The 25,203-nt window shown below is 45.6% G+C and overlaps 1 protein-coding gene across 1 annotated transcript in view; it reads right to left on the bottom strand.

The window, feature by feature from the left end:
- LOC118391368 (roundabout homolog 1-like) overlaps nucleotides 1-25,203 on the bottom strand; it is a 187,408-nt gene that overhangs the window by 150,217 nt on the left and 11,988 nt on the right. Inside the window, exon 2 of the mRNA XM_052458011.1 lies at nucleotides 4,786-5,112. Coding sequence (XP_052313971.1) covers nucleotides 4,786-5,112 — 327 coding nt within the window. The remainder of the gene's footprint in view (nucleotides 1-4,785; nucleotides 5,113-25,203) is intronic.

Here is a 25,203-nt window from a genome sequence, read left to right as displayed (position 1 = left end):
GCTTGCGTAGGAGTGTGGTTGTGTGTCGGTACCCATGTTTATAAGCACCCGTGTGTGAGAGAGTTCATGTTGCGTGTGATAGAAACATACTCTGGTGAAATAAAACACCCAAGACCAAACAGAGAACCTTATCTCACATCCAGTTTGTTGTTTGTCTTCACATGGCTGTGACACATTCACTGTATAATGTGTTTGTTCAGCTGCACAAAAGAAGGTTGGTTCATTGGTCAAGTTTAAAACCTCTTAGGCCGCCCCATCCCGCATACGGGATCGTGACTACAGCCTCAAGCTCATTACCATAACGCAACATTAGCGATTTCTGAAAATTGCAAAATAAATGAAATAAATATGCCTGTCCTCAAGCTTATCCTTTTCTTAACAATCCTGTCGTCTCAGATTTTCAAAATATGCTTTAGAACCAGAGAAAATCAATAATTTGTGTAAGAGTGGTGATAGCTAGCTTAGCATTTAGCGTTAGCATTTAGTCTGGGCAACATTCACAAAAACCAGCAAAGGGATCAAATAAAATAATTTACCTTTGAAGAACTTCAGATGTTTCAATGAGGAGACTCTCAGTTACATAGCAGATGTCCAGTTTTCCTGAAAGATGCTTGTGTAGGACACAACGTTCCGTTTGTTACTATGCATTTGGCTAGAAACTAACCGAAAATTCAGTCACCTAAACGTCGAACTTTTTTCCGAATTAACTCCATAATATCGACTGAAACATGGAAAACGTTGTTTGAATCAATCCTCAAGGTGTTTGGTCATATATCTCTTCATTGAAATGCCAGTCCTAGACACGTGCATTCTTCTCTGATTCGGATGGAAAAAACATGCTGGGACCTGACTTTTGCGCACCAATTTCCACGCAGACACCATGCGGGACACTTGGTAATTGTAGGCTCTTATGGCCAATCTTCCAATGATATGCCTACAAAGACGTCACAATGCTGCAGACACCTGGGGAAACGATAGGAAGTGTCCGTTGATTGCCATTCACAGCCATATAAGGAGATCATTGAAAACGTGCCTTCAAAAATCCTGTTGATTTCCTGGTCACTCAAACATCTTGGTTTTGCCTGTAGATATTGTTCTATGGCACTCACAGTGAAAATCTTTACAGTTCTGGAAACGTCAGAGTGTCTTCTTTCCAAAACTATCAATTCCAAGCATAGTCGAGCATCTTTTCGTGACAAAATATCGCGCTAAAAACGGGCACGTCTTTTTATCCAAAAATGAAATACTGCCCCTAGAGTTCTAACAGGTTAAAATAAGAGGCAAATAAACCTGTAAGAGAACTCTGAGAGCGTTTGTACAATTGGTCTGGCAGACTTACCACAAAACAAGCTGGTGCATCAACAAACTAAGCGAAAAGGAGTCCTGAACTACACTGTCTGGAAACACTGAACAACAGCTAGACCAGGCCCCTTCCAAACACTGCACCGATTATAAAGCATTGTAAGATTACATATGAATAAACAGTGTTACAGTACTACATCACCCCAGGCAGCTAGAATATGAAATATATAGAGAGGTATATGCATGGTTATTCCATACCCTCCTGTTCTTCAAAGGCCTTAAAGGTAGAGTGTAGAGTATTACTTTATTCATCCCAACTTGGGAAATAGTTTATCACAGCATGCATCATCAATAACTTACTTAGTGACGGTTGGAGTTGCTCCTTCCGTGTTTGTAGCTCCAGAAAAGCCATGCTAAACCGTGGGACCGACTCTGCCCTCCCTACCTGTCAGACAGCCAGCACTGGTTGAAACAAGGATTACCACTACAGGCCCATTAGCAAGGACTAATAGAGAAAAAGCCCAAATGGAGCTGTTATTTTAATGTTGAAAATGTAGTTGGTTAAAAAGGCTGTTTTCCGTGATAGCAAAGGGCGGGACAAATACACTCAGGAGGATTACTGCTCTCTCTCCCTAGGGTTTCACAGGGTGTTTTGAACAGGACAGAGGATCAAACTGTATTGAAAATCCTTATATAACCCAAAAACTGCTAGACTATATTTCACATTTACTATGGACAGACGATACACTTCCTAACCAAAGGTTTGTGGACACCTGCTCGTCAAACATCTCATTCCAAAATCATGGGCATTAATATGGAGTTGATCCCCCTATGCTGCTATAACAGCCTCCACTCTTCTGAGAAGGCTTTCCATTAGATGTCGGGACAATGCTGTGGGGACTTGCTTCCATTCAGACATGAGAGAAGTAGTGAGGTCGGACACTGATGTTAGGTGATTAGGCCTGGCTCACAGTCGGCGTTGCAATTCATCCCAAAGGTGTTTGATGTGGTTGAGGTCAGGGCTCTGTGCAGGCCAGTCAAGTTCCTCCACAACGATCTTGATAAACTATTTGTGTATGGATCTCGCTTTGTGCACGGGGGCATTGTCATGCTGATACAGGAAATGACCTTCTGCAAACTGTTGCCACAAAGTTGGAAACACAGAATTGTCTAGAATGTAATTGTATGCTGTAGCGTTAACATTTCCTTTCACTGGAACTAAGGGGCCTAGCTCGAACCATGAAAAACAGCCCTAGACCATTATTCCTCCTCTACCAAACTTTACCGTTTGCACTATGCATTGGGGCAGGTAGCGTTCTCCTCAAATCCGCCAAACCCAGATTTGTCCATCAGACTACCAGATGGTGAAGCGTGATTCCCCACTCCAGAAAACGCGTTTCCACTACTCCAGAGTCAGAATGGTGGTGAGCTTTACACAACTACAACCAACACATGGCATTGCGCATGGTGATTTTAGGAATGTGTGCGGCTGCTCAACCATGGAAAACCATTTCTTGAAGCTCTCAACGAACAGTTATTGTGCTGACGTTGCTTCCAGAGGCAGTTTGTAACATTGTGTTGCAACCGAGGACAGGCTGCCATACTCTGCAGATAGTTCCAACGGTCCAGTAAGAGGCCAGTAGAGTAATTAGTATTGTTGAGCTGACTTCAGGTAAACTGTATGCAGGCTCAGATACAGCCTGAGCCTTTATATTATCTGTATGTTTTGTGTCTGGCATGGCTGTAGTCATCTTAGATGCTGTTCAAAAGCTGAACTAGAGAGTGAGAGAGAGTGAGAGTGAGAGTGAGAGAGAGTGAGAGTGAGAGTGAGAGTGAGAGTGAGAGTGAGAGTGAGAGAGAGAGAGAGAGAGAGAGAGAGAGAGAGAGAGAGAGAGAGAGAGAGAGAGAGAGAGAGAGAGAGAGAGAGAGAGAGAGAGAGAGAGACCCCTCATGTAGGCACTCACCAACCAAGACTTCACAAAATTGGACAAACACCAAATTGAGACTCTGCATGCAGAATTCTGCAAAAATATCCTCAGTGTACAACGTAGAACACCAAATAATGCATGCAGAGCAGAATTTGGCCGATACCCACTAATTATCAAAATCCAGAAATGAGACGTTTAATTCTACAACCACCTAAAAGGAAGCCATTCCCCAACCTTCCATAACAAAGCCATCACCTACAGAGAGATGAACCTGGAGAAGAGTTCCCTAAGCAAGCTGGTCCTGGGGCTCCATTCACAAACACAAACAGACCCCACAGAGCCCCAGGGCAACAGCACAATTAGACCAAATCATGAGTAAACAAAAAGATAATGAGTTGACACATTGGAAAGAATTAACAAAAAACAGAGCAAACTAGAATGCTATTTGGCCTTAAACCGAGAGTACACAGTGGCAGAATACCTGACCACTGTGACTGACCCAAACTTAAGGAAAGCTTTGACTATGTACAGACTCAGTGAGCATAGCCTTGCTATTGAGAAAGGCCGCCGTAGGCAGACGTGGCTCTCAAGAGAAGACACAAAATGAGGTGGAAACTGAGTTGCACTTCCTAACCTCCTGCCCAAGTATGACCATATTAGAGAGACATATTTCCCTCAGATTACACAGATCCACAAAGAATCCAATTTTGATAAACTCCCATATCTACTGGGTGAAATTCCACAGTGTGCCATCACAGCAGCAAGATGTGTGATCTGTTGCCACAAGAAAAGGGCAACGAGTGAAGAACAAACACCATTGTAAATACAACCCATATTTACGCTTATTTATTTCCCTTGTGTACTATAACCATTTGTACATTGTTACAACACTGTATATATATATATATAATATGACATTTGTAATGTCTGTATTGTTTTGAAACTTCTGTATGTTTACTGTTAATTTTTATTTCACTTTTGTATATTATCTACCTCACTTGCCTTCGCAATGTTAGCACATGTTTCCCATGCCAATAAAGCCCCTGAGAGAGAGAGAGAGAGAGAGAGAGAGAGAGAGAGAGAGAGAGAGAGAGAGAGAGAGAGAGAGAGAGAGAGAGAGAGAGAGAGAGAGAGAGAGAGAGAGAGAGAGAGAGAGAGAGAGAGAGAGAGAGAGAGAGAGAGAGAGAGAGAGAGAGAGAGAGAGAGAGAGAGAGAGAGAGAGAGAGAGAGAGAGAGAGAGAGAGAGAGAGAGAGAGAGAGAGAGACCTCACTTGTCATCACCATGAGACCATGACTTCACAGTCTATATTGGTCCATGGCTCTTGACTGGGCTGGTTTGGTGCTGTGGTTGGATATTCTCCTTTTTGTGATCATCCTAACCTGGCAGGATCCACAGTACTGCTCAGACATCTAATGAATGGCTGCGTTCTGTAATTATTAAGAACACCGACCACAGTGTAATAAAGAAGTGATATCCTGAGACTAAGGTCATAAACCAGCCCAGCCCGAGGTGGTTTTAACCCACCACCACCCAGAGAGAGAGAGCATTACTTACTGGCTACTTCCAGTGAGGCGTTGTGGCTAATGGCCTGGCCCAGGTAGTTACGGGCCACACACACGTAGCTGCCGTCGTCTGGCTTGCTGCGTCGGCCATGGACGATGCGCAGGAAGAAGAGGGAGCCGCTGGGCAGCAGCATGCGGTGGGAACGGGGGTTGTCCCGGTCTGTCTCCACCCGCTCCCCGTCCTTGTACCACTCCACCGTGGGGGCGGGACGCCCCTCCGCCTTGCAGTTGAGGGTGGCCGGCTCCCCCTTGGACACGATGAGGTCAGAGGGGTGCTCCACGATCCGAGGAGGGGAGTCATCCTGACGCAGACGAGATCCTGAGATGAGAGGAGACATTACATGAGACTTACATTGCACGTACGCTGAAGCCTTCCCTGACCGGATGCCCCTCACGTTTCTCAAAATAAAAATAAATAGATAATAAATTACTCTATCTTGCAGTAAAGAGTTCTTCTTCCTCAGATTATGGCTGAAATAAAGCTCTTTCAACCTCCCGAACAGGCTAACATATCCTGAATAGGTGTTGAACTAAGGTCATTCTAGTATTTGAACACTTTTTTTGTCTCACTTGCCACACTCTGTTAAATACTTATTTACATTTGTAAGGCCTAAGCACAATATAATCAGCAGCCATGACCCAAACATCACTCTGTCATATGAATGCATTCCTCACCCTCAGCCTTAACTATAGGCCAGAGGGCAGGGTCTGTCCCTCCCCTTTTACACACACACAATATAGTAGCCCTCTGAGGAAGCATGCATGAGAAAAAGTAGCTTATTAGAGTCTGGGGGAATAGAAACTATGTGGAGACCATATTTATCACGCACACAGAGACACACACATTAACAAAGCACCCACTAAGATTAAGTGATTTACCTCACAAACTCACTCAAACACGCACATGCACACCACACACAAACACACAGACACACACACGCTACACATCTCTCTAATGCATGAATAGCCCAGGAAGCCATACCGTGTCTGTAATGCACACATCCAGCAGTACAGTGCAGTTGTTCACTTCAGCAGCAGCAGCACAGTAATTAGACAGGGCAATATCGTAGCTGTGCTGGTGGATGTACCAACTGTTATCCTGTCTGACATTCTAATGAACACACATTGTCATGTGGCAGACACAATGTTTCTCTATTGTTCAAGGGCCCAGAGCCCCAGGAGGCAATACATAGCAGTAAGCACAGCTGGCATATCTTAATAAACAATTCTTCCCTTAAATCTCCACTGCAAAAACAAAATGTTGTTTATAGTTGTGAGAGTGTGATATGAGCATTTTTCTAAATCTATATGTTCTGTGCTATAAACTGATTATAAGGGTGTAAAACCTAATGCTGTTCATTTTCAATATGGACGCTTTATAATATTTTCCAAGGCTCTCGCGCTCTCTGTTGATATGCATAAAGCTCAGAGACAGGGAGAGATAGAAGAGAGAGAGAGAGGTTTACTTTGAAACATGTACAACCCCGCTGAAGGAATTCAGGGCTATTCACTCCTGTGAAGCGGACGGGTCTAGCTGTTAATCAACTTCCATTTGTCAGAAGTCTTTGATCCTGCTGTCGGCACAGTAACACTCTCTGAGAGGGAGAAGAAGAGAAAGCTGCTATGTCCACTGTATGTTTTATTAAACAAGGCTTTGAAGTGTTTCCATGTTCTGCCATGGGGTTTAGCCCTCCCTAATAAATTATTTCAACAAAAAAATGATATCTATCAGGCAGCAGTCAGGGGCTATTTCTTTAAGGAATTATACATTAACATTCTGCTGGGTAAGTGGTGCAAAGCTGCAGAAGATGGCAGATTGGGAGCTGGGCAGGCAGCGGGCAGGCAGGCATGCAGCGGGCAGGCAGGCAGGCAGGTAGCGGGCAGGCAGGTAGTGGGCAGGCAGGCAGCCAGGTAGCAGGCAGGCAGGCAGCGGGCAGTCAGGCAGCGGGGCAGGCAGGCAGGCAGGTAGCGGGCAGGCAGCAGGCAGGCAGGCAGGCAGGCAGGCAGGCGGGCAGGCAGGCAGGCAGGCAGGCAGGCAGGGGGCAGGCAGGCAGGCAGGCAGGCAGGCAGCGGGCAGGCAGGCAGGCAGGCAGCGGGCAGGCAGGCAGGCAGCAGGCAGGCAGGCAGCGGGCAGGCAGGCAGGCAGGCAGGCAGGCAGGCAGCGGGCAGGCAGGCAGGCAGGCAGGCAGGCAGCGGGCAGGCAGGCAGGCAGGTAGCGGGCAGGCAGGCAGGCAGCAGGCAGGCAGACAGGCAGCGGGCAGGCAGGCAGGCAGCGGGCAGGCAGGCAGCCAGGTAGCAGGCAGGCAGGCAGGCAGCGGGCAGGCAGGCAGGTAGGCAGGCAGGCAGGTAGCGGGCAGGCAGGCAGCGGGCGGGCAGGCAGGCAGCCAGGTAGCAGGCAGCCAGGTAGCAGGCAGGTAGTGGGCAGGCAGGCAGCAGGCAGGCAGGCAGCGGGCAGGCAGGCAGCCAGGTAGCAGGCAAGCAGGCAGCCAGATAGCAGGCAGGCAGGCAGCCAGGTAGCAGGCAGGCAGGCAGGCAGCGGGCAGGCAGGCAGCCAGGTAGCAGGCAGGCAGCCAGGTAGCAGGCAGGCTGGCAGCGGGCAGGCAGGCAGGCAGTCAGGCAGGCAGCGAGCGGGCAGGCAGTTAGCGGGCAGGCAGCAGGCAGCACGCAGGCAGCCTACAGCTCTCAGAATATTATTTATGACAATGGAGTAGGAGAAGATGTGTGTGGGTGTGTGGTGTGCGTACATGTGTGCGTGCACATTGTAGATCATTCAAATGGGTGTAAGCTAAAACACCTGGTCTTAATGTTGAGTAATTATCTTCTCCAAATCAAGAGTGCTGGCATGTGCAACTGCGTCCTTGTGTGTTTGCGAGTAGAGCCTCTCCTTGAAGTCATTACGGAAAATCTGGAGATATGGGCCAAACCCTCCATCTATACAAACACTAACAATCACACAGTCTCCTCCTACTCTGTTTACCTGTCACTCATTCCACAGTGTCCTGGCCTCCTGAGTCCCCCCCCTCCCTCAGGGGATATTAGACAAAGGCTCCTTATTAATGAGCTCCATGTTACTGCCTCCCTCCATCCATCCCTCTGTCCTTCTATCCTTCCGTTCCACCATCTCTCCAGATTTAACTCGTCTTCTTCCCTGTTACAACTAATAAAGGACATTTGTACTGGCTCTACTGTAGCTACCCTTACTATTTGAATGGATCCACTTTGGCATAAAAAGGTTTAAGTGCTTAACTATGCTTGTCTGTGTGTGATACTCTGAGAGAGAGAGAGAGAGAGAGAGAGAGAGAGAGAGAGAGAGAGAGAGAGAGAGAGAGAGAGAGAGAGAGAGAGAGACAGAGAGACAGAGAGAGAGGACAGGTAATACTGTCCAGTAATCGCAGCCATTTGTGGGTGGTACAGTATATTACCTGTTTTACTGCCTGTTGGGAACACAGGGGTGTGATTTGGCTGCTCTTTCATGTGGCCGGGAGCACAGTGGTTCACAGTGCTGACTTACAGGGCCCGCAGTGGGTCTGACTGGGGAGTTCATGTTTTATAATGCATGTTTTATAATGCTTTAATGGGGAGATGATGCAGTAGAGCAGATACAGAGCCCTAACTCACAGACCTACACCAGAGAAGCTGCAACACGTTACTGTACTGTAGCACAGAGACTGTGGGGGGAGGAGCAGTCACAGTGCTGTCGTCCTACTGATTCCTTTAAACCACAAATAGGCAGCCACATAAATACCTCACACATTGTATGTCTGTTGGATGCGTGTGCTCTTTTGTCTTCCTCTGGAAATGACTACGGATTTGCTACATTACAAATAAGAAATGATATACTGTACATTCAGTGATGCTATGACTTCAGTGCAGTAGGTATGCCATTCCACTGGCTCAACAGAATTCTAGACACAGACCTTGATGGCAAGGTGCTGCTGGGAATGTCACTGAAAGAGGGCACTCCGAATGATCAACTGCTGCTTCCAGTCAGACTCACCCTGAATCACATGCACATATGCACTTGCGCATGTGCACTCACACGCACGCACACACACACACACGCACACACACACACACACACACACACACACAGGACCATTGCACCCCACATCCCCCTTTAGGTTGCAGGTAGAGGGAAACGGATCTATGGGAAGATCGATAACGTCTATACTCTCCATTTCATCAGCAGAGCGTTCGGGAAGTAAGAAGGGACAGAGGGCCAGGTGGTACACTACTCCTACATTTCCTTTTCCAGTAGTGCTCATTACTCTGTCCCATGGATAACACTGAAAACCCACCAGGACAGAGAAGCTACATGCCTGGTCATCCTGAGAACAATGATCTAATTAAGTCTCGCTATAATGAAACCATACAAAACATAATTATGGGGTGTTTTCTAAGGCAGGTGAGAGGGCTCGATCAAGCATTTAAAATGAATGCACAAAACCACAAACACATGTGTATACAAACAACTCCATGGTGAAAAATACAGAAAACCACCAACCTAGCCGCAGGGAAAGATCATACATATTTAATTTGAATTTCAATAAACAGCCTGTGCAGACATATTCAGAAGGGTAATAAATGGAGTGGAGAACGACCGCCAGTTTACCCAGTTCCCTGTTCTCTGCACGCTTGTTGTGTTGCTTGTTTTAATTATGTTGGGTTTGTGCCTGAGGGGTGTAGAAGCTCCCTGAGCTGGCTGGTGTTACTGGGCTGTAGTATCACCCCACCACAGGTGGGCTTGAGGAAGACCAAGCCTTATCTGCAAAGAGCCAGCCGAAAGCCAGCACGCAATCTCACACATAAACACACACACACACATACAAATGCACACTCGCACACCGAAATTAATGCATACACACAGACCAAAACACACACACATACACACACACACACACACCGCACACACAAACACCGCATGCATACACACAGACCATAACAGGTATGCATCCACACTGCATGCACCTTGTGAACACACACATACACCAATGTTTATTTGTAAACACCTCTGCCAGACATACACTTCCTTCTTACGACTGTCAATAATCTCTGAGGCTCTTCTGCTGTAGTGATGAGAATCAGCTTTGGTGTGGAGGGGAGGACGAGGGGAATATGAAGGAGGATGGGAGGAGAGAGTGAAGGAAGGAAGACGGGAGAGGTGAATCTCCTCTGTCTTTTCAGAACTGCCCTGGGTTCTCTTTCCAGGAAGAGACAAAGAGAGTGTGAGAGCAAGCAAGAGACCATAGTATTATACAGATATCCAACACACCTTGATAAGCATAGTTCCACCCAGATACTGTATGAACGCATACAAATTAATTAATGAAAACAGAACAGACATCAACCTCTTTATTAAAACATCAAAGACTATGCAGTGACTGTCTGAGCATATGTCGAGTATTACATTGCTGAGATCAAGTGTGGTTTCATGAATCTGTTGGTGGCCCTGAACCCAAAGTATCTCCTTTACGTTCCTGTGTCTCAGCTTGCCAAACAGAGTGCCATGAGCGTGGTGATGCAAACACACCACTTAAAGAGATGCGATATCAACCGCAGATCCAAGCATGGCACTTGGGATTACAATGGCTGCAATCTCTCAATGTAAAATAACCACTCTACAGGTAGGAGACCACATTATCACACACACACACACACACACACACAGGAAATGAGTGGAGATAAAGCAGTTCCACAGGCAGTAGTGTGAAGAGGTGTCGCGTCGGGTTACAGTTTCTGGCCCAGCTTCACACACCAGGCCCACTACAAGCACTCCTTAAACAATGTGAATAATTGTCTACTCGCTGGTTCCCCAAACACCCAGGTACTTGAGTTGCGGTTGGTGACATGGACAGTGTAGAATGCTTTGGTCACTATGTCACCCCCTGGTATCGGTGATGCCTTAAATGACATCACCGCATCAAGTGGAGAGTCCTGGCCAATCAGAACTGATGTAGCGGGTAAAGTAAATCTGCGCCTGGGGTACGTCTGGGATTACCTATGTATGAGTCTGTCCGGTGGGTTCATAGTGTGGTAAATGGAAGAGTAATCTAATATGTGCATCCTCCCCTCTCATCCCTTTGGCCAAATGGCATAGACAGGAATAGGGGGGAAATTGATTCTTGAAAACGGATTACAAGGAACCTCAAGGGTCTTCACACTATCTATCATAACAGTGGACATACACAGAGACAACACACATAGCACTCTGCACTCAGCACTCACATGCAACATACAGGTAACTGCCAAAATAAAGGAAACACCAACATAAAGTGTCTTAAGAGCATTGGGTCATCACGAGCCGCCAGAACAGACACACACACACACACACACACACACACACACACACACACACACACACACACACACACACACACACACACACACACACACACACACACACACACACACACACACTATGCTCTTTTGAGACTCCTCTTTCAAAGTCACTTTTAGCCATGGTAGCCAAAATAATGGGCAACTGGGCATTTTTATACATAACCTTAAGCATGATGGGATGTTAATTACTTAATTAATTTAGGAACCACACCTGTGTGGAAGCACCAGGGGGGTACGATTGCCCCGTCTCAGTGAAGCCACAGACGTTCAAGGCCAACCACGATCCTGCAGGCATTGTTAGCAGGAAACAGGATCCCCATTATAATGAATGGAAAAATGGCAAACTTTGTGTAAATAAAAATCTTGGTGCCAATAATTGCTTCTAATTCACCAGATGTATGGCCTTGTAACACAGAAGAAGTTATAAGGATAACTTAGTTGCTAGTGGCAGCCTGCAGTACCCCAGTCAGCTTTCACCTTGAGGGGGCAGCACTGAGCCAAGGATGGATCCAGAGCCAGTCAGGGTGAAATTGGAGGTGAGCGATGGAAGCAAAGCAGAGACAGTGAAGGAGTTGATGGGGAGATTGGAGGAGAGAGTAATGAGAGAGTTGTTGTGTTGGTGCATGAGGCACGACATCCGCCCGACGGAGCGTGTCCTCGATTTGATGTCACCTGAGTCAGCTCTCCATACTCATCCTGAGGTCCGTGCTAGCCATCTGGTGAAGACTGTGCCAGCCTCACGCACCAGGCCTCCTGTGCGCCTCCCCAGCCCTGCACGTCTGCTGCCAGCTTGGCGCTACAGATCTCCAGTACGCGTTCTTAGCCCGGTGCGCTACATTCCAGCTTCCCGCACCTGCCGGGCTAGGGTGAGGATCCAGCCAGGACGGATGGTGCCAGCCCTGCTCACCAGATCTCCAGTGCTCCCCCACAGCCCGGTCTATCCTGTGCCTCCTTCACGGACCAGGCCTCCAGTAGGTCTCCTCAGCCTGGTGAGTCCTGTGCCTGTGTCCTGTCCGGAGCTGCCAGAGTCTCCCTCCTGTCCGGAGCTGCCAGAGTCTCCCTCCTGTCCGGAGCTGCCAGAGTCCCCCTCCTGTCCGGAGCTGCCACAGTCAGAGTCGCCCTCCTGTCCTGGGTCCCCAGTCCGGGGCCGGCGCCAAGGGTCCACGTCGCGCTCCAGAGCTGCCACCGCAGATAGATTCCCACCCAGACCCTCCCCTATAGGTTGAAGTTCTGCGGCCGGAGTCCGTACCTTTGGGGGGGGTACTGTCACACCCTGACCTTAGATCCTTTTTATGTCTCTATTTTGGTTTGGTTAGGGCGTGAGTTGGGGTGGGCATTCTATGTTTTGTGTTCTATGTTTGTATGTGTGTTTGGCCGGGTGTGGTTCTCAATCAGAGGCAGCTGTCTATCGTTGTCTCTGATTGGGAACCATACTTAGGTAGCTTTTTCCCACCTGTGTTTGTGGGTAGTTGTTTTCTGTTTTTGTTTCTGCACCAGACAGGACTGTTTCGGTTTAGTTCATTCTCTTTGTTGTTTTGTTATTCAGTGTTCAGTTCTATTCATAAATCATGAACACTTACCACGCTGCGCTTTGGTCCACTTCTTCATGCAACGATGACCGTTACAGTGTCCCTCATTGAATCAAGTGTTTCCTTTATTTTGGCATTTTTACATGTATATAGGCACATACATTACACACAAGGTACATCTTTATGTGTCACTATGACTGCACCTGGTAGAAAACCTGCCAGGCCCAATGAGAGCAGGCAGATATGAGGGAGGCGTTAGGGGGGGCTATAGAGCAGAGGGACTGCTTGTTGAAACAATCACATTTGTCCATAAAAGTCTGTTAGCTGCATTGATGTGATCCGCAGGCTAGGCCCAGGATTACTGTTCACACTCTGACAGGGATTTGGAGCTTGCTGGTCCGTAGTTGCTGCTCTATGCCTTTAACAACATCTCTCATTTGGAGAGAGAGGTCTACCGTCTCTACAGCTAATTCAACACAGACGGTTATTTAAAAGAACAAACACGAAACAGATGAGAGAGAGAGGGAAAACAAGAGATTTATATTGGGATGGTTTGGTGTTTTTGCTCTGATTCTACTTCAGATTCTTTAATAGAGTTGAGACTAATGGGTTGCGGTCTTGAATTAGGTCAGCTTGTCTGTCTCCTGAGAAGGTTTAAGTATGATGTCAATGTTCAGGCTGGGGGAGACCCCCGTACCCTATACTTAATGACCTCATTCGTCTGGGAGTATTTGCGGAACGTCTCTGGCTGGGATCTGGGATGGAAACTAACAGGGAAAAACAGGACGGTATGCAGGGGAAGAGTACAGTGCTGGCACGGAACACTGCGCTGGAACCCGGGAAAGGATGGGATGGACAGGATCAAGTTGGCTGTGACAAAGTCCATTGGACATCTGAGAGAGAGAGAGGACGCTCCACTCTGCTCCGGACGTTAAGCGGAGGAGATTGGAGGAGAGATGCCTTATGGCTCTCTCAGAGAAACCAGAATGTAGAACCTTTCTTCATCCCCCTCTCTCTCTATCTCTCTCTCTATTCCCCTCTCTCTCTCTTCCCTGGCCAAGTTTATAATGAGATCCGGAAAATTGGGATTCAGCAGAACATCTAAGGGTGTGCAGGAGCAGAGCAGTGTTTATGGGTAATCACATGTGTTGAAAGAAACATTCATCAGATCTGTTGGTTACTATACTTTTCAACTGACCACGTACTCCATGTATGCCTCATCTCACCCAGGGGATGCAAATCAAATCCCCCTGATGGGATATATAGTTATATAAAGACGTAACAAATTGATTCTGTCCTCTCCATACCAGAAACTTCAAAGTCAACCGGGACAATGTCAAGTCACCCACTACTTCGTAGTCTGTGTTTCCCATGCCTTCCAGACATACACACACAGTCACACATTCAGGCTCTTTGTAGTGACAAATAGGGCAAGAGAGAGTGCCTGGCAGTCTTCTCAGGCTGTATAAACTGCAATTAAATGAACAGCTGAACACTGTCATTTACTCAGGTATGTGGGAGAGGAATGTATGTGTGTTTATGTGCTTGTGTGTGGCCTTGTGTGTGAGCGAGATGTCTACAACCACTCGCTCTCAAAATGTCCACTGACGGTAGCAGTAGTGCCACACACAGTCTATTTGAAACTCACTCCTAAACATGGTTGGAAAATGCTATGAATTCTGATACGTGTAAAGAAGCCCTTTTCAATGTTACGGCCCCTATAGTTGAGCATGTGGGCTGTCCACACGCACAGTAAGAGCAAACGCCTGGAGCTCGGTCAAACCCCCTGCTGGTGCATTTCTGCCCACTGTGCATTTCACACTGAGAGGAGAACAGAGGCACAGGGTGCAGGATACTAAGTAAGGGAGAGAAATGAAGTTCAATAAGACTGCAAAGTAGTCTGATAATGTGTGCGTGTGTGTGTGTGTGTGTGTGTGTGTGTGTGTGTGTGTGTGTGTGTGTGTGTGTGTGTGTGTGTGTGTGTGTGTGTGTGTGTGTGTGTGTGTGTGTGTGTGTGTGTGTGTGTGTGTGTGTGTGTGTGTGTGCAGAGTCTATAGAAAGAACAGTCTCATTCAGGCCTGCCAAATCCTCAAATGCTTTTCAAATTTCACACACTAACGCTACAGTCATTTTCATGGCACTATTTATTTGCTTGACACCATCATACAGAGTAATCCTGAGTGCTGGCAATAGCAGAGTGCTATAATACAGAACTGTGTGCGTGTATCAGCATGAACTACATTTATTTTAGATCTTAATTACGCCCCTGACAGTGGCGGCCTAGATGTGAACTCTCTGTCACACTGTGAGGGGAGACAGCATGAGCTGCACTGAGCACCAAGCCATTTACAGAGCAGCATGGGACCATAGCCCACTCAGGAGTGCATATCCCACTTACAGAACCCCCATCATGCACACACACACACACACACACACACACACACACACACACACACACACACACACACACACACACACACACACACACACACACACACACACACACACACACACACACACACACACACACACACACACACAGACACACACACACACACACTACATCTGTGAGCACAATCAAACAAAACCATGCATACACACATACAAACACATTCTTAGAACTTGAAAGGACTCTCTCACCCTTTCAATGTTAATGGCATGTGAAACAGCAGAATGAATGGTCGGAGCCCTGGATGTTATTGGCCTGAATGGGAATGAATGGCATCATAAATCCAAGGCAGGATTGAGATTTCGAGAAGGCTGTTTTCAGAGGATGCTGATCCTAGACAACGGAAACAATCCCGGCAGCAGCCAGGTGGAATGAAAGGATCTTGTTGTTGGGATTTAGCACATGATTTACAAGACAATGTAAATGTTTGGACAGGAAATGAATGAGGGGCCAATTCGGCTTGAGTGGGCATTGTCTATCAATACAGCCAAGTAATGTGCTTGACTGGGATGTTGTTAAAAAGACATTCCCTTCTGTTGGGGGAGGCTAGGGGCTAGATAAGTGGTCCCCTAGCCTGGCCAAGGCCACAGTCAGTCATTAGCTAGACTGGGAGTTGGGAGCTCCTCACTGGGTCTAAGAGCTGAGACGAATCTACCCTGGGGGGCTAAGGTTGTGACCACACATCCACACATTACAACCCGCATCTCACTCCCCTGGACCCACACCAGTCTCTAAAAGTGATTAAGGTTGGAAACAACTGAGCCTTCGTCGCTCCCCACTCTGACTCTATCCACAGGAGCCACTCTGTCTTCTCCTCCCATTGTATATCCTATGGAACCATCCCTCAAACACTTCACAACCGCAAGACAACTTGACCTTTGAGACTCAATAAAAAAGGAATACAGAGGGAAGAGTGGCAATAAAACATGCAGTCTAGCAATACACTGCCCTGCCATGGAGGAGCAAGTCAGTTAATTATAGTGAAGAACAGTCATTCTTAGAGCTCTAAAATTACCCAACCTGAATTCTACAGGAATTATTTTAATGTCAATCACTCCCCCCAGGTCTTCTAAACCTGGCTAGATGACATTTCTTACTGTATCACTTATCTCTTTCTCTCTACCCTCGAACGCTGCAAGCTGAAATTGAGGGATTGTTAAAGGCACATGTGTGATATATGTGTGAGTGCAGGGAGACAACAGTGGGTGTGTTCAGTGAGAAATGAGGATGGAGTGGACCCCATGTGGCTAGAGGGGATAGGATTAAGGGTTAATGACCTGCTCACTCCAGGACACTCATCAAATCAAATCAAATCAAATCAAATGTTATTTGTCACATACACATGGTTAGCAGATGTTAATGCGAGTGTAGCGAAATGCTTGTGCTTCTAGTTCCGACAATGCAGTAATAACCAACAAGTAATCTAACTAACAATTCCAAAACTACTGTCTTATACACAGTGTAAGGGGATAAAGAATATGTACATAAAGATATATGAATGAGTGATGGTACAGAGCAGCATAGGCAAGATACAGTAGATGGTATCGAGTACAGTATATACATATGAGATGAGTATATAAACAAAGTGGCATAGTTAAAGTGGCTAGTGATACATGTATTACATAAGGATGCAGTAGATGATATAGAGTACAGTATATACGTATGCATATGAGATGAATAATGTAGGGTATGTAACATTATATAAGGTAGCATTGTTTAAAGTGGCTAGTGATATATTTTACATCATTTCCCATCAATTCACATTATTAATGTGGCTGGAGTTGAGTCAGTGTCAGTGTCAGTGTGTTGGCAGCAGCCACTCAATGTTAGTGGTGGCTGTTTAACAGTCTGATGGCCTTTAGATAGAAGTTGTTTTTCAGTCTCTCGGTCCCAGCTTTGATGCACCTGTACTGACCTCGCCTTCTGGATGATAGCGGGGTGAACAGGCAGTGGCTCGGGTGGTTGTTGTCCTTGATGATCTTTATGGCCTTCCTGTAACATCGGGTGGTGTAGGTGTCCTGGAGGGCAGGAAGTTTGCCCCCGGTGATGCGTTGTGCAGACCTCACTACCCTCTGGAGAGCCTTACGGTTGTGGGCAGAGCAGTTGCCGTACCAGGCGGTGATACAGCCCGCCAGGATGCTCTCGATTGTGCATCTGTAGAAGTTTGTGAGTGCTTTTGGTGACAAGCCAAATTTCTTCAGCCTCCTGAGGTTGAAGAGGCGCTGCTGCGCCTTCTTCACGATGCTGTCTGTGTGAGTGGACCAATTCAGTTTGTCTGTGATGTGTATGCCGAGGAACTTAAAACTTGCTACCCTCTCCACTACTGTTCCATCGATGTTTAATTTAAAAAATATATATTTTACCTTTATTTAACCAGGCAAGTCAGTTAAGAACATATTCTTATTTTCAATGATGACCTGGGAACAGTGGGTTAACTGCCTGTTCAGGGGCAGAACAACAGATTTGTACCTTGTCAGCTCGGGGGTTTGAACTCACAACCTTCCGGTTACTAGTCCAACGCTCTAACCACTAGGCTACGCTGCCGCCCGGGGGTGTTTCTTCTGCTGTTTCCTGAAGTCCACAATCATCTCCTTAGTTTTGTTGACGTTGAGTGTGAGGTTATTTTCCTGACACCACACTCCGAGGGCCCTCACCTCCTCCCTGTAGGCCGTCTCGTCGTTGTTGGTAATCAAGCCTACCACTGTTGTGTCGTCCGCAAACTTGATGATTGAGTTGGAGGCGTGCGTGGCCACGCAGTCGTGGGTGAACAGGGAGTACAGGAGAGGGCTCAGAACGCACCCTTGTGGGGCCCCAGTGTTGAGGATCAGCGGGGTGGAGATGTTGTGCCTACCCTCACCACCTGGGCGCGGCCTTCAGGAAGTCCAGTACCCAGTTGCACAGGGCAGGGTCGAGACCCAGGGTCTCGAGCTTGATGACGAGCTTGGAGGGTACTATGGTGTTGAATGCCGAGCTGTAGTCGATGAACAGCATTCTCACATAGGTATTCCTCTTGTCCAGATGGGTTAGGGCAGTGTGCAGTGTGGTTGAGATTGCATCGTCTGTGGACCTATTTGGTTGGTAAGCAAATTGGAGTGGGTCTAGGGTGTCAGGTAGGGTGGAGGTGATATGGTCCTTGACTAGTCTCTCAAAGCACTTCATGACGACGGAAGTGAGTGCTACGGGGCGGTAGTCGTTTAGCTCAGTTACCTTAGCTTTCTTGGGAACAGGAACAATGGTGGCCCTCTTGAAGCATGTGGGAACAGCAGACTGGTATAGGGATTGATTGAATATGTCCGTAAACACACCGGCCAGCTGGTCTGCGCATGCTCTGAGGGCGCGGCTGGGGATGCCGTCTGGGCCTGCAGCCTTGCGAGGGTTAACACGTTTAAATGTCTTACTCACCTCGGCTGCAGTGAAGGAGAGTCCGCATGTTTTCGTTGCAGGCCGTGTCAGTGGCACTGTATTGTCCTCAAAAAGTGATTTAGTCTGCCTGGGAGCAAGACATCCTGGTCCGTGACTGGGCTGGTTTTCTTCTTGTAGTCCGTGATTGACTGTAAACCCTGCCACATGCCTCTTGTGTCTGAGCCGTTGAATTGAGATTCTACTTTGTCTCTGTACTGACGCTTAGCTTGTTTGATAGCCTTGCGGAGGGAATAGCTGCACTGTTTGTATTCGGTCATGTTACCAGTCACCTTGCCCTGATTAAAAGCAGTGGTTCGCGCTTTCAGTTTCACGCGAATGCTGCCATCAATCCACGGTTTCTGGTTAGGGAATGTTTTAATCGTTGCTATGGGAACGACATCTTCAACGCACGTTCTAATGAACTCGCACACCGAATCAGCGTATTCGTCAATGTTGTTATCTGACGCAATACGAAACATATCCCAGTCCACGTGATGGAAGCAGTCTTGGCGTGAGGAGTCAGCTTGGTCGGACAAGCGTTGGACAGACCTCAGCGTGGGAGCTTATTTTTTTAGTTTCTGTCTGTAGGCAGGGATCAGCTTTTCCGAAAGGATGGCGGGGCAGGGCCTTATATGCGTCGCGGAAGTTAGAGTAACAATGATCCAAGGTTTTTCCACCCCTGGTTGCGCAATCGATATGCTGATAAAATTTAGGGAGTCTTGTTTTCAGATTAGCCTTGTTAAAATCCCCAGCTACTATGAATGCAGCCTCCGGATAAATGGATTCCAGTTTGCAAAGAGTCAAATAAAGTTCGTTCAGAGCTTTATTTGACTCTTTACAAATTGGAATCCATTTATCCGGAGGCTGCATTCATCATCATATACAGTAGTAGCCATGCGACCCTGCATAACCACCCATCAACTCTGCAATTATGCAGAAGCCATGAATCAAAAAATATAATCAAACGTACAAAAGATGTTTTTAGCTTGATCATAAATGGCAGTAGTGGATGAATGTACAGTATTGTGTGTGTCAGACACACTGCAGGTTTAAATGTTCCGAGGTGAAACCAAGGTGTGTTGCTGCTGAGCAGAGTAAAGCAAAGGTGCGGTGCGGAGCGGTGTGGTTCTGTGGGAGAAAATGTCAGTGAGATGAATGACTATCTGATGTCCCATTTATCACAGAGATCATCCACACCACCACTGATCCTCCGCCTGGATCTCTCACGAGTTCATTATCTTCGCACACAACCACCAGAGACCAATGCTGTCAGAGACAGCACCACTCAACAACTCTGATCCCCACCCTTACCACACGGCACCCCCTCTCCAACCCCCCCATCCTCTCTCTATCACCCTGGAGCAATTTCTTCCGATGAGGTAAGGTTTCAATTTCAGATAGTCACAAAGGCATCAAATTCAGCTTAAAGTAGCAGTGTGAGCGCCTCTGCAGTGGAGGGGCTGGTGGATCGCCATACGATGTGGTTGTTACTCAACTCTGACTTTTATTTTCAGGTAGAGAGAGAAGGGCTCTGGATGTACTGAAACCCAGTCTGAGAGAGACAAACAGAGTATACTGTGGCTTCTACTGCTGAGGAGAAACAATAACCTTCATCATCAGCTTACTGCAGAACATACAGGACACAGAATGAGATGGTATCATTATGATCAGTTAGGGCTGAAGTATTTGTGACGTGCACGTCACACTGAATGGATGAAAGATAAGTATTGATGTCTTTTGTATCCGTGGCATTCAGGTGCATACTGCTGAACAAACCAAACAGACAACCCTGTTCCTGGCCCCTATCTCACACTCAACCTGAAATGCTCTGTGTACACCCGCTTTACAACACACACACACACACACACACACACACACACACACACACACACACACACACACACACACACACACACACACACACACACACACACACACACACACACACACACACACACACACACACACACACACAGTACACGGAAACCGGATAGGCCTACACCCACACCAATACACACACACACACACACACACACACACACACACACACACACACTAACTCAATCACTCCCATATTGTATAGTAACTACAGTAATCTTCTTTCCCCACTAATGAAATCGGCCATAATTCCAGTCCTTCATTAGAAGCTTCCAAATGATGTGTCGTCCGTCCATACTGAGTGTTGCTCTCCTAGGAGAGGAGACTGACTCCTGATAGTGCAGCCAACCAGGCAGGCAGGCAGCGAGGCAGGCAGGCAGGCACAGGCTGAGGCTGCATTACAAGGTCAACCTCTGGTTAATTAAGCTGAAGATCGGCATGTCCTCTCTCTGTGATAACAAGGTTAGCCCTCAGGGCACAATACTCTACTCTACTGTACTCAAACAGCCAGAGCTACTGAGGCCCCTCTTCTCCTTGACTTAGTCATTCACACCCATTAAGACTTAACCAGTTGAAGCTAGGGGGGCACTATTTCATTATTGGATAAAAAAACGTGCCCGTTTTAAGCGCAATATTTTGTCACAAAAAGATGCTTGACTATGCATTTAATTGCCAGCTTTGGAAAGAAAACACTCTGACGTTTTCAAAACTGCAAAGTTATTATCTGTGGGTGCCCCAGAACTGATCTTACAGGCGAAACCAAGATGCAACTTCAAACAGGAAATGAGCAGGATTTTTGAGGCTCTGTTTTCCATTGTCTCCTTATATGGCTGTGAAAGCACCACGAATTAGCCTGCCCTTTCTATCGTTTCTCCAAGTTGTCTGCAGCATTGTGACGTATTTGTAGGCATATCATTGGAAGATTGGCCATAAGAGACTACATTTACCAGGGGTCCGCCCAGTGTCCTTTGTTGAAATTGTTGCGTAATCTCCAAGCTCCTCGCATTCATCCATGTGATTGAGACAGAGAGGAGACTTCCAGGAATGATATATCATGAAGAGATATGTGAAAAACACCTTGAGGATTGATTCTAAACAACGTTTACCATGTTTCAGTCGATATTATGGAGTTAATGTGGAAGAAAGTTTGCCGTTTGGATGAATGATCCCGGATCCGGTATGGCTCGACGCAAGAAGTTAACTCAGCCAGGTTAGGTGGAGTGGCTGAAGAACAGGAGCTGGTTTTATGGGACTTGAATTGATGTGATGGAGAGTAGGGATGTGAAAATTTAAAAAAATGTCTTGAGGTTTAAACAGCCTTTTCCCCCAATATTCTTTAGTAAAAAAGTTACAAGAATTGTATAAAATTCCACCTGAATTCACTATGCAGCTGCCAACAATGGTTTGGGCCTCACGATGCGTCCCTTACAGATGGTTAAGCATTAGAGGTCGAGCGATTATGATTTTTCAACACCGATACCGATTATTGGAGGACCAAAAAAAGCTGATACCAATTAATTGGCCAATTTTTCTATATATATTTGTAATAATGACAATTACAACAATACTGAATGAACACTTATTTTAACTTAATATAATACATCAATAAAATCAATTTAGTCTCAAATAAATAATGAAACATGTTCAATTTGGTTTAAATAATGCAAAAACAAAGTGTTGGAGAAGAAAGTAAAATTGCAATATGTGCCATGTAAAAAATCTAACGTTTAAGATCCTTGTTCAGAACATATGACAGCTGGTGATTCCTTTTAAGATGAGTCTTCAATATTCCCAGGTAAGAAGTTTTAGGTTGTAGTTATTATAGGACTATTTCTCTCTATACCATTTGTATTTCGTATACCTTTAACTATTGGATGTTCTAATAGGTACTTTAGTATTGCCAGCCTATTCTCGGGAGTTGATAGGCTTGAAGTCATAAACAGTGCAATGCTTGAAGCACAGCGGAGATCTGCTGGCAAATGCAGGAAAGTGCTGTTTGAATGAATGCTTACGAGCCCGCTGCTGCCTACCACCGCTCAGTCAGACTGCTATATCAAATCATAGACTTAATTATAATATAATACCACACAGAAATACGAGACTTATGTCATTAATATGGTCAAATCCGGAAACTATCATTTCGAAAACAAAATGTTTATTTCTTCAGTGAAATACGGAACCGTTCTGTATTTGCTGTTACATTTCACAACCTTCAATGTTATGTTATAAATATGTCTTCACACAGTTCACAACAAGCCAGGCAGACCAAACTGCTGCATATACCCTGACTCTGTGTTACGGTTTTCTTCCATCGAAGGAGAGTCGGACCAAAATGCAGCGTGGTAATTTTCATACATGTTTAATAATGATAAAAAACGAACAATACAAAAACAACAAACGGAATGTGAAAACCTATACAGCCTATCTGGTGACAACTAACACAGAGACAGGAACAATCACCCACGAAACACTCAAAGAATATGGCTGCCTAAATATGGTTCCCAATCAGAGACAACGATAAACACCTGCCTCTGATTGAGAACCAATCCAGACAGCCATAGACTATGCTAGATACCCCCACTAAGCCACAAACCCAATACCTAATAAAACCCCAAGACAAAACACACCACAATAAACCCATGTCACACCCTGGCCTGACCAAAATAACAAAGAAAACCAAAAATACTAAGACCAGGGCGTGACACTCTGCTTGCACAGAAGTGACACAGTTTTCCTAGTTAAAAGAAATTAATGTTAGCAGGCAATATTAAATAAATATGCAGGTTTAAAAATATATACTTGTGTATTGATTTTAAGAAAGGCATTGATGTTTATGGTTAGGTACATTGGTGCAACGACAGTGCTTTTTTTGTGAATGCGCTTGTTAAATCACCCGTTTGGCGAAGTAGGCTGTGATTCAATGATAAATTAACAGGCACCGCATCGATTATATGCAACGCAGGACAAGCTAGATAAACTAGTATTATCATCAACCATGTGTAGTTAATAAGTGATTATGTTAAGATTGATTGTTTTTTCATAAGATAAGTTTAATGCTAGCTAGCACCTTACCTTGGCTCCTTGCTGCACTCGCATAACAGGTAGTCAGCCTGCCACGCAGACTCCTCGTGGTGTGCAATATAATCGGCCATAATTGGTGTCCAAAAATGCTGATTACTGATTGTTATGAAAACTTGAAATCGGCCCTAAGTAATTCCGATTCCATTCCGAAGAATTGTTCGACCTCTATGAAGCATTGCACCTGTACTATCGTTACTGTACCTCAAATCCACCTCGCACAGTTAGCATTTCCTTCTCATATAACTCATATAACCATACAGGACTTCACTGCTGTCGCGTTTCTTTCTCTGCCATTTTTCCAACTGTTAACAATGATGTAGTGTTGGAGAGTTGACTCCAAAATCATTTATTCCTCAAACCCCTTGCACATCGACTCCCGGTGTCATCTCCCATTTCTGAGTGTCAAGATTCGATTACGCAAGGAATCGACTCCTTAGATTCAGTATTTTTGGAACGGAGGAGACTGATTAGTTGCCGAACACAAACACACATATTTGATAAAGTGCTAGCGAGGGACGGAGAGAGAGGGGCACAGTTTAGGCAGGTCGGCCACCAGGCAGACAGTCACAACCATGCACTAGGCCGATCTATCGGCAATCAAAAGCTGTGTCATGCAATGGAATGCTCTAGCTCCCAATTTCTTGACTTGCAATGTCTCAGAACTTCAGTAAAGCAGTGTTAATCATCAAGGAATAGTCTAGGATATTCTACAAGTACAAGACCGAAGACTGAACACACACTTGAATCATTAGCGATGAGAAAGAGCAGGGGTGTAATTATTAGTCAAAACAGTTGACTAATCACAACAACAAAAAAATGTATTGGACAAATTCAAGTAGGTCCCTCCCTATTTTGTTTAATTTGCTTCCGTTTAAGAAACGTTTAGCAACATAATCTGCGTAATGACTACGCCCCAGGCGAACCAGCGCGAGGGAGAGAGAGGAGGGGGCAGGCAGAAAAAATGTGGTGCGCATATGTCTTGGTAATCTTTTTTGCATGTCTCGCAAATTCACCAAAGTAGCCTAAAGTTTGCCTCTTCCTCTGGTATTATTTACATTTGACATCTTTCCCCCCGGGCATTTTTAGCCTATCGTCTAGTTAGGCTACAGTGCCTTCAGAAAGTATTCACAAACCTTGACTTAGTGGGTTACAGCCTGAATTCAAAATTTTATAAATATATTTTTTATCACCCATCTACACAAAATACCCCATAATGACAAAGTGAAAATATTATTATATTATTATTATTATAACTAATATTATTAGTATTATTATATATATTTTTGCAAATGTATTTAAAATGAAATACAGAAATATTTAACTGAGTAAGAAACATGTAAGAAACACCTTTGGCAGTGTTTTACAGCTGTGAGTCTTTCTGGGTAAGTCTCTAATACCTTTGCACACCTGGATTGTACAATATTTGCACATTATTCTATTCAAGTTGGTTGTTGATCATTGATAGACAGCCATTTTCAAGTATTGCCATATATTTTCAAGCCTATATAATTTACAACTGTAACTAGGACACTTTGGAACATTCAATATCGTCTTGGTAAGCAACTCCAGTGTATATTTGGTCTTGTGTTTTAGGTTATTGTCCTGTTGACAGGTGAATTTGTCTCCCAGTATCTGTTGGAAAACAGACAGAAGCAGTTTTTTCGCTAGGACTTTGCCTGTGCTTAGTTTTATTCCATTTCTTTTTATCCTAAAAAAACTCTCTAGTCCTTGC

The sequence above is a fragment of the Oncorhynchus keta genome, chromosome 12 (assembly GCF_023373465.1).
Source record: "Oncorhynchus keta strain PuntledgeMale-10-30-2019 chromosome 12, Oket_V2, whole genome shotgun sequence".
NCBI classification, from domain to species: Eukaryota; Metazoa; Chordata; class Actinopteri; order Salmoniformes; family Salmonidae; genus Oncorhynchus; species Oncorhynchus keta.
This window is presented reverse-complemented; position numbering and strand designations above follow the sequence as displayed.